At 42.5% G+C, this 17,416-nt stretch overlaps 1 protein-coding gene across 4 annotated transcripts in view; it reads left to right on the top strand.

The window, feature by feature from the left end:
* Positions 1-17,416, top strand: part of ank1a (ankyrin 1, erythrocytic a) — a 90,944-nt gene that overhangs the window by 42,793 nt on the left and 30,735 nt on the right. For all 4 annotated transcript variants that reach the window (XM_063017513.1, XM_063017512.1, XM_063017510.1 and 1 more), the window contains 17 exons: positions 601-699; positions 1,812-2,009; positions 2,113-2,211; positions 3,110-3,208; positions 3,988-4,185; positions 4,326-4,424; positions 5,167-5,265; positions 5,390-5,488; positions 5,675-5,767; positions 6,167-6,239; positions 6,355-6,375; positions 8,264-8,360; positions 8,511-8,583; positions 8,688-8,800; positions 10,209-10,433; positions 10,515-10,669; positions 10,825-11,036. In XM_063017513.1, the coding sequence (XP_062873583.1) occupies positions 601-699; positions 1,812-2,009; positions 2,113-2,211; positions 3,110-3,208; positions 3,988-4,185; positions 4,326-4,424; positions 5,167-5,265; positions 5,390-5,488; positions 5,675-5,767; positions 6,167-6,239; positions 6,355-6,375; positions 8,264-8,360; positions 8,511-8,583; positions 8,688-8,800; positions 10,209-10,433; positions 10,515-10,669; positions 10,825-11,036 (2,052 nt within the window). The remainder of the gene's footprint in view (positions 1-600; positions 700-1,811; positions 2,010-2,112; positions 2,212-3,109; positions 3,209-3,987; positions 4,186-4,325; positions 4,425-5,166; positions 5,266-5,389; positions 5,489-5,674; positions 5,768-6,166; positions 6,240-6,354; positions 6,376-8,263; positions 8,361-8,510; positions 8,584-8,687; positions 8,801-10,208; positions 10,434-10,514; positions 10,670-10,824; positions 11,037-17,416) is intronic.

Raw genomic sequence — 17,416 nt, 5'->3', positions numbered from 1 at the left:
TAAAATCAGAGGTGAGCTGGTGTGGTTGTAATGGTAAGAGCCAGGCTGCTGGAAATGACAGTCCCTGAGTTCCAGGGTTTGAATCCCAGACAAGGTGCATAGGATTAAATGAACCTAGCCATTGTGGGGACACCTATCAGTGCACCCTTAGTGCCAAGCCTTGATAAATATGATGGTTGTGCCAGGAAGGGCATCCAGGGTAAAAACTGTGCCAAATGAATTATTCAGATGAATGTGAATGATCTACTGTGGCGATCCCTAACGGGAGCAGCCAAGAAGAATCATCAACATTAGTGTGGCAGGTAAAGATCTTCCACTAAAATCGGCCAGCATAAACCTGGTTTAATGGTACCTACACTGGCACCCTTTTTAAATAAAGTCTTTGTCAATGTTTGGAATCCTAGCCTAGTGGTGAAGGTACTGGACTAGTATTCAAAAGGTCGCTGGTTCAAGCCCCACCACTGCCAGGTTGACACTGTTGGACCCTTCAGCAAGACCCTCAATTGCTTAGACTGTATACTGTCACAGTACTGTAAGTCACATAAAAATGCTAAAAATGTAATTATAAACGTAAATGAATCTCTGTTTCCGTCTTTGTAGAAAGTGGAAACTCCGCTGCACATGGCGTCTCGAGCAGGTCACTGTGAAGTCGCAGAGTTTCTGCTTCAAAACACTGCTCCGGTGGACGCCAAAGCCAAGGTTCAGATCTCATTCAGCATTTTATTGTATTTTAGCAATATTAAGCAACAACACAGGTGATATTTGTTAGCAGGATTAATATGCAGACCAAATATGTCCTGTTTATATGTGCTATTAAATTAAATGGCATAAATAATTATTTATATTTTCATATACAAACACTAGCAGATGGATGGATTGTATTGAAGAGCTCAATCATATATTACGCTACACAACCCTCCAGGTTCGGACCTGCAGACAGGCCAGTCTAGCACCTGCATTACTGCACATCCTGCCCAAATGCAAAGTGCCACGTAATAAAACATAGTGAATGAAGTATAATAGCCTCATGTTCCTTTATTTCTAGTTTATTGATGCATTTTCTCCCAAATTAGTGTAGTCAATTTGTCTTCCGCTGCCGGTGGATCCCTGATTGTATGTGTAACCCTTAGCGGAACCCTTTTTGCCTCTCTATCTGCTAATCAGGGTCCTTACAAAGCGTTTAAAGACCCCACCCACATAGTCCGGTCATCCCGCCCTGGCAGAACCGTGTCTGCTGCAGGCACTGCCAATTTTGCCCGCTAGATGTCACCCAGCCGACCGGTGGCAACGCCGAGGAGTTCAGAATCTCGGCGCTGGTGTGCTAGCGTAATATCTTGCTGAGCCACCTGGGTGCCCATGCTTCTTCACTGGTTTTAAATGTGCCCCTTTGTATGTGCTTCTAACTCTGTTGGAACAGTTTGGGGAAGGCACCTTTTTGTTTTGGCATATATGTGTCCCATATATGAATGCTTAGCCAAGTATTGTGTGGAAGAACACTAATGCCCAGCACTAGTGCCTGACCTTACTGACCCTATTGTGGCTTCATGCAGAAGAATCATTCGTTACACTAGGTGCAAATATGCCCTGGCACTGCATCTGTCTATCGCAGGACTTCATACACACTTATCTAGTCACTAACACACACCTAGGGGCAATTTAAATGAGCCAGTCAAACTTCTGAACATTTTGGAAGGTTGGAGGACACCTTAGGCAAGACCTGAACCCAGCTCATCAATATAATGGCCAGCCTTTTAAGTGGAGTACAAGTACATAAGGATATTCAGGTGAAACTATAATGCATGCTGTTTTAGGATGACCAGACACCGTTACACTGCGCATCCCGCATGGGTCACAAAGAGCTGGTCAAGCTTCTGCTGGAGCACAAAGCCAATCCGAACTCCACCACCACAGCCGGCCACACCCCACTGCACATCGCCGCCAAGGAGGGACACACGCAGACCACTCAGATCCTACTCGACATGAACGCCCAGCTGACCAAAATGACCAAGGTATCAACATCTCAGGTCCTGTTATAACCAAAAACAGGCAAAACACTCCAACCGTTAAACGAATGGAAACGAATTTCGCTTTGTGTTTTTTTTACTTTTGCAGAAAGGCTTCACTCCTCTTCACATGGCAGCAAAATACGGGAAGGTGGACGTGGCCGAGCTGCTCCTGGAGAGAGGCGCGAACCCAAATACTGCAGGCAAGGTGTGTGTGCATTCGGGAGCATTTAAAGTACAATAAAAAAACAAATATTAAAAACTGTGCTAGTCCATTTCAGATGAGATTGAGTGCTGGAAGTCTGAGGCATTTATGGATGTTGTTGATATATGGCTTTTACTTTGCATAGGAGAGACTTAACTTGCATTTTTAGATGCAACGACGAACTGTGTTCACTGACGATGGTTTTCCGAAGTATTTCAGAGCCCATGTGATTATATTTATCATATAAAAGATTACGAGCATTCAATGTTGGGTTTTTGGCCTTGCCTTTTATGCGCAGAGATTTGTTCATCTTTAAAATCTTTCAATAATGTTATGCACTGTAGATAATAACAAATCATGAATGTCTCAACGGGCCAGAATAGTGGACAAAGTTTGTTCTGTTGGCTGCACATGTACATAAATGTTAAAAATAACAGTTATAAGAACAGAACTGTGGTAGAAAACATGAACCAATGCAGTTTCACTGCTTCACAAGTAAATAATGATGCTTTAAAATGACATTTTAACATATTAAAACCAACAAACCTTTTCAAAAGAGTTGGGACATTTTGGAAATGCAATAAGAACAAAACGTGTGACTTGTTCATTGTTTTGATGCCTTTTTTGAACTGGCAGATAACAAATAAATAAATAAATGTCACTGTTTTGTCTGACCAAGTTGTGTATTTTTACATAGAAGCAATTTTTTATTTGATGCCTGCAACACAGTCAAAACAAATTGGGACGGTATTTTAAATGCCATGAACCCTATCACAATAAGCACAATTGAATTTACGTGTAGCTTTACCAAGACGTTTTACATGTATTACCCGACGATAAGATTATTAGTGTGAATTAGGGTAAATTTAATATAAACTTTTATGTTTTATTTCTATTTCAGAATGGACTCACACCTTTACATGTGGCTGTCCATCATAACAACCTGGAAATGGTCAACTTGCTGGTTAGCAAAGGCGGCTCTCCGCACAGCACGGCAAGAGTAAGCAGATCTTTCCTAACTTAACTAATGTGTCTGGTTAAAGTGTCTGTAGATTTAATCTGGTTAAATACAACATCACAGTTTTTTGCACCATTAATTGTCACTTATTGTCCGTTGTTCTGTTTATTGTTTCAGTTTATTGTCCATCCATGAGTACAGTGTTACGCACTAGAACCAAAACTATGTGCCTTGCCAAGTATCCGGGTATTTCCACGGGTGTCAGGCTGCCCCCCATGATCTTAGAGAGACCAGCTGACCTTCTTACATTGTTTCGATGTCCACTGATGCGCTGATGTCTGCCTGCCCATTTTAGGTTCTTTTGATAGTGGACAGAAGTTAGCATGGGTTCTGAATTGCCTGCATCTCTGCATTAAGTGTTTTGATATGTTTACCCCAACACCAGTATTTAAATTGTCTGCAATTTGAGCCACAGTAGTTCTTTTGTTTTGGAGTCAATGAGTCTTGGCCACCCAACAACCTGTCGGCAGTTCGTCTTCAGACCTCTGTCTGTACATCAAATACGAAGGATCTTTAAAAAGTTTCTGCACTTTTATATTTTGGTTGTAAGCGGTAAGGGTGGGAGGAGGAGTAATCGGTCGTGTCTGAGAGACTGAGAGATCTTATAGTCCGGATTTAGCTCCATCTGATTTTTGCTCAATGAAGCTTTAAGGGGAAGAAGATTTTTATATGATGATAATATAGAGGCAGCGGCGCATCAGTCGCTTTGCTGATGGCATTCGAACGTTTGAAACTAATACTGACTCGTCTCTGTCCCCCAGAACGGCTACACCCCTCTCCACATCGCCTCCAAGCAGAACCAGATGGAGGTGGCCAATAGTCTGCTTCAGCACGGAGCTTCCGCCAACGCCGAGTCCTTACAGGGAATCACCCCGCTCCACTTGGCATCCCAAGAGGGCCGAGCGGACATGGTCTCGCTGCTTATTTCTAAGCAGGCCAACGTCAATCTCGGCAACAAGGCAAATACACTTTTATACATTATATGATTGGATTAAAAGCGTTTGGTGTTCCTAATGATGTCCCTGTAACAGACCAAGTAACATCTAATGGTTTTATTACATTTTCCATTATTTATATTTTTATATTGATCTCTTTTCAGAGTGGCCTTACTCCGCTGCACCTCGTTGGCCAGGAGGGTCATGTAGGCATTACGGACATTCTGGTGAAGCATGGGGCGTCAGTGTACGCTGCAACACGGGTAAGGTTACATGCTTTTTCTTCCGTTTCTCCCAATTGCAGTGTAGCCAATTAGTCTTCCACTGCCAGGAACCCGATTGCATCCGAGGGGGGTATATTTGCCTCTGATACGTGCGCAGTCCACCAACCGCTTCTTATTCACCCGCACTGATCTCCACTTTCTTTACAGGCGTCTCAGGCTACTAACCAGGGTCCTTACACAGCACTGAAGACCCTATACACTTTTTAGTCCGATTTTTTCCCACCCAGCAGACTTTAGTGGCCAATTTTGCCCGCTAGGTGGCACCCAGTAGACCGGTAGCGGAGCTGAGGTTCAAACTCTGGGAGTTTGTAATTCTAGCGCTAGTGTGCTGGTGGAATATCCTGCTTACGCCAACTGGGCGTCCCAGGTAACATGCTTTTTGTAATTACATTATTTGCTAGCTGTTGCCTTTGAATGCATCTTAAGGCCCTATTGCTAAATGACCAAAAATATGCGGACACCCCTTTTAATTACTGATTTCAGATGTTTCAGCCACACCTAATGCTTGTAGGTGTATAAATGCAGTTATATATGAATTAAAGGTGGCCTGCACAGGACCATGGCCTCGACCCCTGGGCCTTTTCATCCAACGTCAGTACCCGGCCTCACAATGCTTTTCTGACTGAATTCCATGGTTACAGATGTGAGGACGGGGGGCTAACTCTGTATTAATGCTTATGGTTTTGTACATTGTATTAAGTTCCAACTCGTCTTGTTTCAGATGGGCTACACCCCTCTTCATGTGGCTTGTCATTATGGAAACATTAAAATAGTGAAGTTCCTCCTGCAACAGCAGGCCAACGTCAACTGCAAGACCAGGGTATGCAGAAAATAACACATTTCTTTAATATTAAATAATTATTCATTCATTTTCCATCACTTATTGTTTGTTATTGAATGTAATAATAGTATTGATAATAGTATTAACCATTTTCTTGTTTCAGGCGGGGTATACTCCTCTTCACCAGGCTGCCCAGCAGGGCCACACTGACATTGTGACTCTGCTTCTCAAACATGGTGCACAACCCAATGAAATGACCACCGTAAGAGCATTTAAAATCATTAACTTTTTTGGAACATGATGCAGGCGTGAAATTAACCATTATTTGTAAAACCCAGTTTACAAATCAGCTCCTTCTGTTTGTAATAGCATTTTACTCACTGTCCAAACTTTTTTGGAATTGGAATTGGTGTTTGGGATTCACGGGATTCACTTTTCTCTTCACCAGAACGGCACGTCCGCACTGGCCATCGCGAAACGTCTGGGTTATATTTCTGTCATCGACGTCCTCAAACTCATCACTGAGGAAACCGTGACGATGGTAAGTGATGTACAAGATGGTTTGGACTGTACACAATATGGTCAAGAAGTATGTAGACCCCTATATGAACAACAGGCCAATCGTTGTTCATGCGGCCGCACAGCCCAGCCGGCAGGCAGAGCTGAGACTCGATACGATGTATTCGAGATCCCAGCTCTGGTGTGCTAGCGTGTGTTTTACTGCTGTGCCACCTGAGCGGCCACAAACATCCTTTGACTCAACGGGCACTAATTTAGTGAGAGTCTGAAAGGTCGTTATAGCTCTAAATTGATTTTAAAAATGGCTTTCCCGACAAGTTCATGATCAGGTGTCCATATACTTTTGGCCACATGGTGTTCTTCCACACATTTGAGATCAAGTTAGCACTTGAAAGGTAAAACGTGTTCCATATGTTTTTAGACCACCACGGAAAGACATCGGATGAGTTTTCCGGAGACGGTTGATGAGATCTTGGACGTATCCGAGGACGAAGGTAAAATTCGAGCTTAAGTTTCATTTATTTCGTTCCTGGAGGAGAAATACCAAGGGCTTTTTTATTTCGAACGAATTCAAGCGAACTTAAAATGTGCTCCTCTCGCTTCTTCCAGGGGTGGCACAGCTAACTCTAGGTATGAATGTCTATCCTCTCTCTGTTGTGTGTGCAGTGACCATGGCTTGACCTTTTTAACACCTTTTCCTCACATTCTCACCAGTGTGACGGTGGTGATGGATGTTCTCATCAGCATGTATCCATCAGTGCTCATACCTGTAACCTTTTCCTACCTTGTACTCCCCTAACCTTTACTACTAATGCGCTAGTGCTACGTCTTATTTTGTTAAAGCGTATGGATTTCCTAATCTTCGATTCCATGGTGCAGTTTGCCCTCATTGTGCAAAACGTACATCCATACAGAAGATCTTTGTTGGATGACACTTACTGACTCTACCCCATCTGTTGCCCCCATCTGGTCGGGCAACAACAATAATGTTGCTTTTTTTAAACAGGGTAAATAAGGGTGTAGTTTAAGGAGGCAAACACTTTTTGTTTTGATCAGAGCGTCGGTTCAAATCCAGGCTTTGCTCTGCAGCCACTGTTGGGCCCTTGAGCAAGGCCCCTAACCCTGTTTGCTTTGGGGCAGTGTACAATAGCTTACCCTGCACTCTGACCCCAGCTTTTATTGTATATGAGTTTTCGTATTTCATTGTACTGTACACGTGTCTTCGTCTTCTCTCGTTCTTGAATTTAGCGGGAGTGCAAACCTGGCAACCCACCAACACTCTACACACCCACACCAATAGGAACGGCCAATAGGAAAACAGCACATTTATGATGACCAGTGCCAAAAATACAGAATAGTTTTTATTGGATGGGCATCTCAGCCCACCCATAGACACACCCCTATTTGTGACACCCTTGTACTTGTACCCTATCCATCCATCATAAGGGATCCACATTGGACCCCCACTGACTAGATGTTTTCTGGATGTGCTTTCCAAAACAATCAATAGTCAATGGTGTTCAATATTGTTTTTTTTGTTTTTTTTGGCATTGTCCTTTATTGTCTGATAGATTCTCTAATTTAATAGTTCTTTAATACTTTTATGTACTGTAGATGGTGGATTAATTTGCTTGTCTTGACCTTTTTTTGTAGTCGGACCTTTTTAAATTCGGAATTAGCATTAAATTTGATAAAGTAAAGCTTTGAATATTACTTCTGTGCCACTCAGGTGGCGAAGCGCTAAAATACGCTAGCACACCAGAGCTGGGATCTGGAATACATCGTATCGAATCTCAGCTCTGCCATCCGGCTGGGCCAGGCGGCCACATGAACAAGGATTGGGTTCCAGGGTTCTTGATAACTGCTGCAATTACGACATCTGCTGGCTGCGCAGAGTCAGGGAATAATGCTGATCAGGGTGTGGCTGTCCGTGCACAAGGCTGATCCGCATATGAACTCGCCGCGTGCAGGGCGTGTGTCAGTTGTGAGGCTCCTCAGTCAGCAGTGGAGGGCTGTATCGGTAGAGGTGAAGCGTACGCAACCAGGGTAATTGGATACGACTAAATTAGTGGAAAATTGGGAGGAAACTGGAGAAAAAGAGGGAAAAAATTATGAATATTACTTATATGTGCTGGTTTAATGAAATACCTGTAAAAGATTATTTAAATGTTTAATATTTAATATTTCTTTGTGAATGTATTGCTGTGTACAATCTAGGGTTAGGGTTTAGGGTTAGGGTTAGGGTTAGGGTTAGGGTTGAGGGTTAGGGTTTAGGGTTAGAGTTAGGGTTTAGGGTTATTATGATTATGATTTTCATAAACTGTGGGCACTATAATCAGAGATGACCCAATGTAACTTCTAATTAAAATATCTTGTATATTATTAAGTAATGTTTATTTTATAGCTACAGGTCAAAGGTATTTTTAATTTCTTATATATATTGTGAAATTCTTACACCTGATACACCGGTAACGATTGTAACCCTTCTTTTGTCTTTTCTGCCTTTCCTACGCGGCAGGCGAGGAGCTGCTAGGAACCGAGATTGCCAGGTATTTGAAGACGGATGGCATGATGGACCATGATGAAGATTTCCTTTCTCCCAAACAGTTGACTGAGTATGAGAGAGGGTCAAAGATATATTGTTTGAAATGGGTTAAATAGGCAGTCTAGATTATGTTGAGGTTTTGAATACATACACCAAATTCTTAGAACTTAGAATGTCTAAGAACATGTTACGATTGTTGTTTTGTACTTCTGCTTGACAGGAACTACTCCCCTGCTGTCCCGAGGATACCGTGTGTCTCCCCCGAAACATTAAAAGAGCATGAAATGGATCAGGTACATGTATATTATTTATTATTTTATTAAAGATCACAGTGCCGTAAAAATGTGTTTGCTTTGCATTCACGTACACATATTGTTTCCTTATTTACATCGAGCAGCACACGCCTATCCCGATGCCCAAAGAGTATGACGAAGACTCTCTAATCCCCAGCAGTCCCGCCACGGAGACCTCAGATAACGTCAGTCCAGTTGCAAGCCCTATTCACACCGGGTAAATGCATTACAATGTGTAACTACAATACACAGCACAGCTCACCATAATAGTTAAAAGACAAAAATATTCGTGAGTCGTGCTTTTAGCTGCTTTAGACTTTGACATCTTGGACATTTTGACTAACTGATTGCTGGTGTAATCGATCACGTGTGTAGAGAAGCAGACTTTCCCATTGATTATTGAATCCCCTTAGGGACAAAATGCTCTCAATATGCTACATAAACACACATCAAACATTGTCAGCACACTACACCACAGAAAAGTCTGTTACACTAGCTTCATTACCATATGATTGCTAGGACGCCTCGTATTTCAAAATGTTAAATTACTAAACACAAATCTTACTTTTTTTTTTTTTTTTTTTTTTTTTTTTTTTTTAGAATTTAGCGCGTCCAATTTCATCCCATCTATCATCCTCTCATTAGTGCGGATTCCTGCTCCTGATTGGGGCTGACGAGGCCGTTCCACGCCTCCTCCGAAACGTGCACAGCCAATCGATCGTCTTATCACCCACACTTGACGAGTGTAGCGTGGCAGAGTACTGTGCACGGAGGATCACACACTCCGCCACACCCCCTCCTGTCTCCATACAGGCGCCACCAACCAGCCAGCAGAGGGCGCGACCGCCCCGTTCCTGAGAAAGCATCCCCTACGGTCTCAAGTCCCGCCCCCCACCCGGACAACAGGCCAATCGTTGTCCATAGCCGCCCAGCCTTGACCATAAAGGCAGAGCTGGATTCGAAACGACGCTCCTTCGAAATCCAGCCCTGGTTGCAGCGTGTGTCTTTTTACCGCTGCGCCACCTGAGCGGCAAATCTTACATTTTTCACAGGAATCATTTCACGGCCCGTGTTGCGATTCTCACAGCTGTGAATTAGGTAGAGCCTTAATTATATAGCTGGTAGATATTTTAAGTGACCGTATAGTTATGGTGCTGGACTTTTTGACTTTTCACTAAGCTGAATCAGCGTATCATTTTGCAACGTATTCACTTCTGTTCCTACAGATAACCTTCTTTTCTGTCTTGCTTCCTCTAACTAAACGTTAAGCCTATTCTAGAATTCTGGTGTGTCTATAAAAGTTCTTGTGGTACTCAGACTCTCTTGTCTGAGTGCTTTCCCCGTCTGGGATTTCCCGTTCTCCCTCTCCTGATCTACGTCTATAGAAGGGATGTGTAGACTTTAGGCTTAACCTAACAATGGCCAAAATATATCGACACCCCTACTTTTTGTTAAGTTGTTTAGATGTTTCACCTGCAACCATTGAAAACAGGTGCCACTGTGCCCAAAGTAAAGTTTGGTAGGTAGGCTGTCCAGTGGCCTGCGCAGAGCACCGACCTCAACCTTACTGGACAAATTTGGGCAAACGACCAGTTTTGACTTTAGGATTTATCTTCATTTTGCAGCTTCTTGGTCAGTTTCATGGTGGATGCACGAGGTGGCTCGATGAGGGGGAGCAGACACAACGGGCTACGCGTCATCATACCGCCTCGGACGTGCGCTGCCCCGACACGCATCACTTGCCGCCTGGTAAAGCCTCAGAAACTCTCCACACCACCTCCTCTGGTGGAAGGCGAGGGCTTGGCCAGCCGAATCATCTCCCTGGGTCCGGCTGGGATGCAGTTTTTGGGGTGAGAAATGAATCCGACTTCAGTTTTTGCTGTAGTTTCGGACTGTAGTTGAACCTCGGGTTCGTTTGGTTTCCCTCGCAGACCCGTGATCGTAGAGATCCCACACTTTGCGGCGCTTGGCCGAGGAGACCGAGAGCTGGTGGTCTTGAGAAGTGAGAATGGTTCTGTCTGGAAGGAACATCGGAACCGCTACGGCGATGAGGTGTTGGAAACCATCCTCAATGGCATGGATGAAGGTGGGTGCTGGGTTATGAAGGCCTAATGTTAAAGCAACAAGCTGGAAGCCAATTGTGCCTGCTGGAGGGTGCCCAGCTGAAAAATAAATTAACAATGGCATTAATGTATGAATCACATGGTGAAATCCTCAAATTCTTTTTTGATTTTCTTCTAGACTTAGAAAGCCAGGAGGAACTTGGGAAGAAGCGCATCAGGCGCATCATTTCCACCGACTTCCCCCTCTACTTCGCGGTGGTCTCCCGCATCCAGCAGGAGAGCGACCTGATCGGCCCGGAGGGAGGTCGCCTGACCAGCAAGATTCTGCCGTTGGTCCAAGCCAATTTTCCAGAGACATCCGTGACCAAGCGGGTTCGTCTAGGACTGCAGGTGAGTTCAGAGGAGGAGAGGGAGGAGGCGGCACCTTAACATGACTTGCCTTGTGTTAGACGTCCATTCTTAATTGAATGCATCATATAAAATATCAATCCAGTCGTTTTAAAGATGCTAAATGTGTCTTTTACTGTCTGAAAAATGATCAATTGGTTTGTATTGGACTGGTGTACCCTGATTGGAAGGATTGTAGTTGTGTTGTGTTCTGTCATCAACTTTTGTAGCTAATAGCAAATCTTGTGTTGCTAATAGCAAAACCATGAAATGCATGTCCATACACAATTACACATGGATAAAAACAAACAGCCTACCAAAAAAACCCAAAAGAGCAGCAGTGTCATCAGTAATACCACATTCTACCTGAAACGAAAGGGCATCGAATTTGTCTTTGTGTTCTGCTGTGTTGCTAATAAAGCTGTGGAGTAAATTTTAAATGCCACAGAAAGTGTGTGTATATATATATATATATATATATATATATATATACACACACACACACACGTCTTAATGAAAAAAAAAAATATATATATATATATACACATACAGTTTTAGCTTTATATATACACACATAATATATATATGTACAGTGTATCACAAAAGTGAGTACACCCCTCACATTTCTGCAGATATTTAAGTATATCTTTTCATGGGACAACACTGACAAAATGACACTTTGACACAATGAAAAGTAGTCTGTGTGCAGCTTATATAACAGTGTAAATTTATTCTTCCCTCAAAATAACTCAATATACAGCCATTAATGTCTAAACCACCGGCAACAAAAGTGAGTACACCCCTTAGTGAAAGTTTCTGAAGTGTCAATATTTTGTGTGGCCACCATTATTTCCCAGAACTGCCTTAACTCTCCTGGGCATGGAGTTTACCAGAGCTTCACAGGTTGCCACTGGAATGCTTTTCCACTCCTCCATGACGACATCACGGAGCATATTCATATTCGAGACTTTGCGCTCCTCCACCTTCCGCTTGAGGATGCCCCAAAGATGTTCTATTGGGTTTAGGTCTGGAGACATGCTTGGCCAGTCCATCACCTTTACCCTCAGCCTCTTCAATAAAGCAGTGGTCGTCTTAGAGGTGTGTTTGAGGTCATTATCATGCTGGAACACTGCCCTGCGACCCAGTTTCCGGAGGGAGGGGATCATGCTCTGCTTCAGTATTTCACAGTACATATTGGAGTTCATGTGTCCCTCAATGAAATGTAACTCCCCAACACCTGCTGCACTCATGCAGCCCCAGACCATGGCATTCCCACCACCATGCTTGACTGTAGGCATGACACACTTATCTTTGTACTCCTCACCTGATTGCCGCCACACATGCTTGAGACCATCTGAACCAAACAAATTAATCTTGGTCTCATCAGACCATAGGACATGGTTCCAGTAATCCATGTCCTTTGTTGACATGTCTTCAGCAAACTGTTTGCGGGCTTTCTTGTGTAGAGACTTCAGAAGAGGCTTCCTTCTGGGGTGACAGCCATGCAGACCAATTTGATGTAGTGTGCGGCGTATGGTCTGAGCACTGACAGGCTGACCCCCCACCTTTTCAATCTCTGCAGCAATGCTGACAGCACTCCTGCGCCTATCTTTCAAAGACAGCAGTTGGATGTGACGCTGAGAACGTGCACTCAGCTTCTTTGGACGACCAACGCGAGGTCTGTTCTGAGTGGACCCTGCTCTTTTAAAACGCTGGATGATCTTGGCCACTGTGCTGCAGCTCAGTTTCAGGGTGTTGGCAATCTTCTTGTAGCCTTGGCCATCTTCATGTAGCGCAACAATTCGTCTTTTAAGATCCTCAGAGAGTTCTTTGCCATGAGGTGCCATGTTGGAACTTTCAGTGACCAGTATGAGAGAGTGTGAGAGCTGTACTACTAAATTGAACACACCTGCTCCCTATGCACACCTGAGACCTAGTAACACTAACAAATCACATGACATTTTGGAGGGAAAATGACAAGCAGTGCTCAATTTGGACATTTAGGGGTGTAGTCTCTTAGGGGTGTACTCACTTTTGTTGCCGGTGGTTTAGACATTAATGGCTGTATATTGAGTTATTTTAAGGGAAGAATAAATTTACACTGTTATATAAGCTGCACACAGACTACTTTTCATTGTGTCAATGTGTCATTTTGTCAGTGTTGTCCCATGAAAAGATATACTTAAATATCTGCAGAAATGTGAGGGGTGTACTCACTTTTGTGATACACTGTATATCTTTGTATATACAGTGTATCACAAAAGTGAGTACACCCCTCACATTTCTGCAAATATTTCATTATATCTTTTCATGGGACAACACTATAGACATGAAACTTGGATATAACTTAGAGTAGTCAGTGTACAGCTTGTATAGCAGTGTAGATTTACTGTCTTCTGAAAATAACTCAACACACAGCCATTAATGTCTAAATGGCTGGCAACATAAGTGAGTACACCCCACAGTGAACATGTCCAAATTGTGCCCAAATGTGTCGTTGTCCCTCCCTGGTGTCATGTGTCAAGGTCCCAGATGTAAATGGGGAGCAGGGCTGTTAAATCTGGTGTTTTGGGTACAATTCTCTCATACTGGCCACTGGATATTCAACATGGCACCTCATGGCAAAGAACTCTCTGAGGATGTGAGAAATAGAATTGTTGCTCTCCACAAAGATGGCCTGGGCTATAAGAAGATTGCTAACACCCTGAAACTGAGCTACAGCATGGTGGCCAAGGTCATACAGCGGTTTTTCAGGACAGGTTCCACTCGGAACAGGCTTCGCCAGGGTCGACCAAAGAAGTTGAGTCCACGTGTTCGGCGTCATATCCAGAGGTTGGCTTTAAAAAATAGACACATGAGTGCTGCCAGCATTGCTGCAGAGGTTGAAGACGTGGGAGGTCAGCCTGTCAGTGCTCAGACCATACGCCGCACACTGCATCAACTCGGTCTGCATGGTCGTCATCCCAGAAGGAAGCTGACGCACAAGAAAGCCCGCAAACAGTTTGCTGAAGACAAGCAGTCCAAGAACATGGATTACTGGAATGCCCTGTGGTCTGACGAGACCAAGATAAACTTGTTTGGCTCAGATGGTGTCCAGCATGTGTGGCGGCGCCCTGGTGAGAAGTACCAAGACAACTGTATCTTGCCTACAGTCAAGCATGGTGGTGGTAGCATCATGGTCTTGGGCTGCATGAGTGTTGCTGGCACTGGGGAGCTGCAGTTCATTGAGGGAAACATGAATTCCAACATGTACTGTGACATTCTGAAACAGAGCATGATCCCCTCCCTTCGAAAACTGGGCCTCATGGCAGTTTTCCAACAGGATAACGACCCCAAACACACCTCCAAGATGACAACTGCCTTGCTGAGGAAGCTGAAGGTAAAGGTGATGGACTAAACCCAATTGAGCACCTGTGGCGCATCCTCAAGTGGAAGGTGGAGGAGTTCAAGGTGTCTAACAACCACCAGCTCCGTGATGTCATCATGGAGGAGTGGAAGAGGATTCCAGTAGCAACCTGTGCAGCTCTGGTGAATTCCATGCCCAGGAGGGTTAAGGCAGTGCTGGATAATAATGGTGGTCACACAAAATATTGACACTTTGGGCACAATTTGGACATGTTCACTGTGGGGTGTACTCACTTATGTTGCCAGCCATTTAGACATTAATGGCTGTGTGTTGAGTTATTTTCAGAAGACAGTAAATCTACACTGCTATACAAGTTGTACACTGACTACTCTAAGTTATATCCAAGTTTTATTTCTATAGTGTTGTCCCATGAAAAGATATAATGAAATATTTGCAGAAATGTGAGGGGTGTACTCACTTTTGTGATACACTGTATATATATATATATATATATATATATATAAAATATAATTATATTACGTATACACACACGTTTCAATGAATATATATATATATATATATATATATACACAGTTTTAGCTTAATTTATATATATTAAGCTAAAACTGTGTATATATATATATATATATACACACACACACACACACACACACACTATATATATATATTAGCTCTCATTAAGGGTTCAAATGCATGTATTGTATTCAAATGCATGTATTCTATATATATATATATATATATATATATATATATATATATATATACATATACAGTGTATCACAAAAGTGAGTACACCCCTCACATTTCTGCAAATATTTCATTATATCTTTTCATGGGACAACACTATAGACATGAAACTTGGATATAAGTTAGAGTAGTCAGTGTACAACTTGTATAGCAGTGTAGATTTACTGTCTTCTGAAAATAACTCAACACACAGCCATTAATGTCTAAATAGCTGGCAACATAAGTGAGTACACCCCACAGTGAACATGTCCAAATTGTGCCAAAAGTGTCAATATTTTGTGTGACCACCATTATTATCCAGCACTGCCTTAACCCTCCTGGGCATGGAATTCACCAGAGCTGCACAGGTTGCTACTGGAATCCTCTTCCACTCCTCCATGATGACATCACGGAGCTGGTGGATGTTAGACACCTTGAACTCCTCCACCTTCCACTTGAGGATGCGCCACAGGTGCTCAATTGGGTTTAGTCCATCACCTTTACCTTCAGCTTCCTCAGCAAGGCAGTTGTCATCTTGGAGGTGTGTTTGGGGTCGTTATCCTGTTCGAAAACTGCCGTGAGGCCCAGTTTTCGAAGGGAGGGGATCATGCTCTGTTTCAGAATGTCACAGTACATGTTGGAATTCATGTTTCCCTCAATGAACTGCAGCTCCCCAGTGCCAGCAACACTCATGCAGCCCAAGACCATGATGCTACCACCACCATGCTTGACTGTAGGCAAGATACAGTTGTCTTGGTACTTCTCACCAGGGCGCCGCCACACATGCTGGACACCATCTGAGCCAAACAAGTTTATCTTGGTCTCGTCAGACCACAGGGCATTCCAGTAATCCATGTTCTTGGACTGCTTGTTTTCAGCAAACTGTTTGCGGGCTTTCTTGTGCGTCAGCTTCCTTCTGGGATGACGACCATGCAGACCGAGTTGATGCAGTGTGCGGTGTATGGTCTGAGCACTGACAGGCTGACCTCCCACGTCTTCAACCTCTGCAGCAATGCTGGTAGCACTCATGTGTCTATTTTTTAAAGCCAACCTCTGGATATGACGCCGAACACGTGGACTCAACTTCTTTGGTCGACCCTGGCGAAGCCTGTTCCGAGTGGAACCTGTCCTGGAAAACCGCTGTATGACCTTGGCCACCATGCTGTAGCTCAGTTTCAGGGTGTTAGCAATCTTCTTATAGCCCAGGCCATCTTTGTGGAGAGCAACAATTCTATTTCTCACATCCTCAGAGAGTTCTTTGCCATGAGGTGCCATGTTGAATATCCAGTGGCCAGTATGAGAGAATTGTACCCAAAACACCAAATTTAACAGCCCTGCTCTCCATTTACACCTGGGACCTTGACACATGACACCAGGGAGGGACAACGACACATTTGGGCACAATTTGGACATGTTCACTGTGGGGTGTACTCACTTATGTTGCCAGCTATTTAGACATTAATGGCTGTGTGTTGAGTTATTTTCAGAAGACGGTAAATCTACACTGCTATACAAGCTGTACACTGATTACTCTAAGTTATATCCAAGTTTCATGTCTATAGTGTTGTCCCATGAAAAGATATAATGAAATATTTGCAGAAATGTGAGGGGTGTACTCACTTTTGTGATACACTGTATATATATATATGTGTGTGTGTGTGTGTGTGTATATATATACACACACACACATACACTTTTAGCTTTATATATATATATATAAATATAATATATGTATTTAATTATAGAATCATTCTGGGGTCAAATGCATGTATGCATGTATTGTATTCAAATGCATGTATTTTATATATACATACGTATATACACACACTTTAAGATTTATATATATATATAATTTTATATTTATATAATCATTCAGGGTTCAGAATAATACAGATATATTTATGTCAAGCTAAAAGTGTGTGTGTGTGTGTATATATATATATATATAAACTGTATATGTATGTATAAATACAATTATATGTATAAATAAATATATATATATATATATATATATATATATATATATATACTGTATATATATAACTACTATTTTATTATTACACTATTTTAATGTATATTTTCACTCAAAACTACATATAAGTATATATAAATATATACAGTATGTATCTAAATACATTGTTAAATATATACAGTTTACATTGTTAAAATTAATCAATCGTACTGTAAATAAACACACTGATTGAAACTAAAATGCTTTACAATATTTACAGGGTCACCATATATAAATATAAACAGGTTCCAATATTTATTTGCAAATAAATCATTGTTC

The sequence above is a fragment of the Trichomycterus rosablanca genome, chromosome 21 (genome assembly GCF_030014385.1).
Source record: "Trichomycterus rosablanca isolate fTriRos1 chromosome 21, fTriRos1.hap1, whole genome shotgun sequence".
In the NCBI taxonomy this organism is placed as follows: domain Eukaryota; kingdom Metazoa; phylum Chordata; class Actinopteri; order Siluriformes; family Trichomycteridae; genus Trichomycterus; species Trichomycterus rosablanca.
Note: the sequence above shows the minus strand (reverse complement) of the source record. Positions and strands in the feature narration are given on the sequence as shown.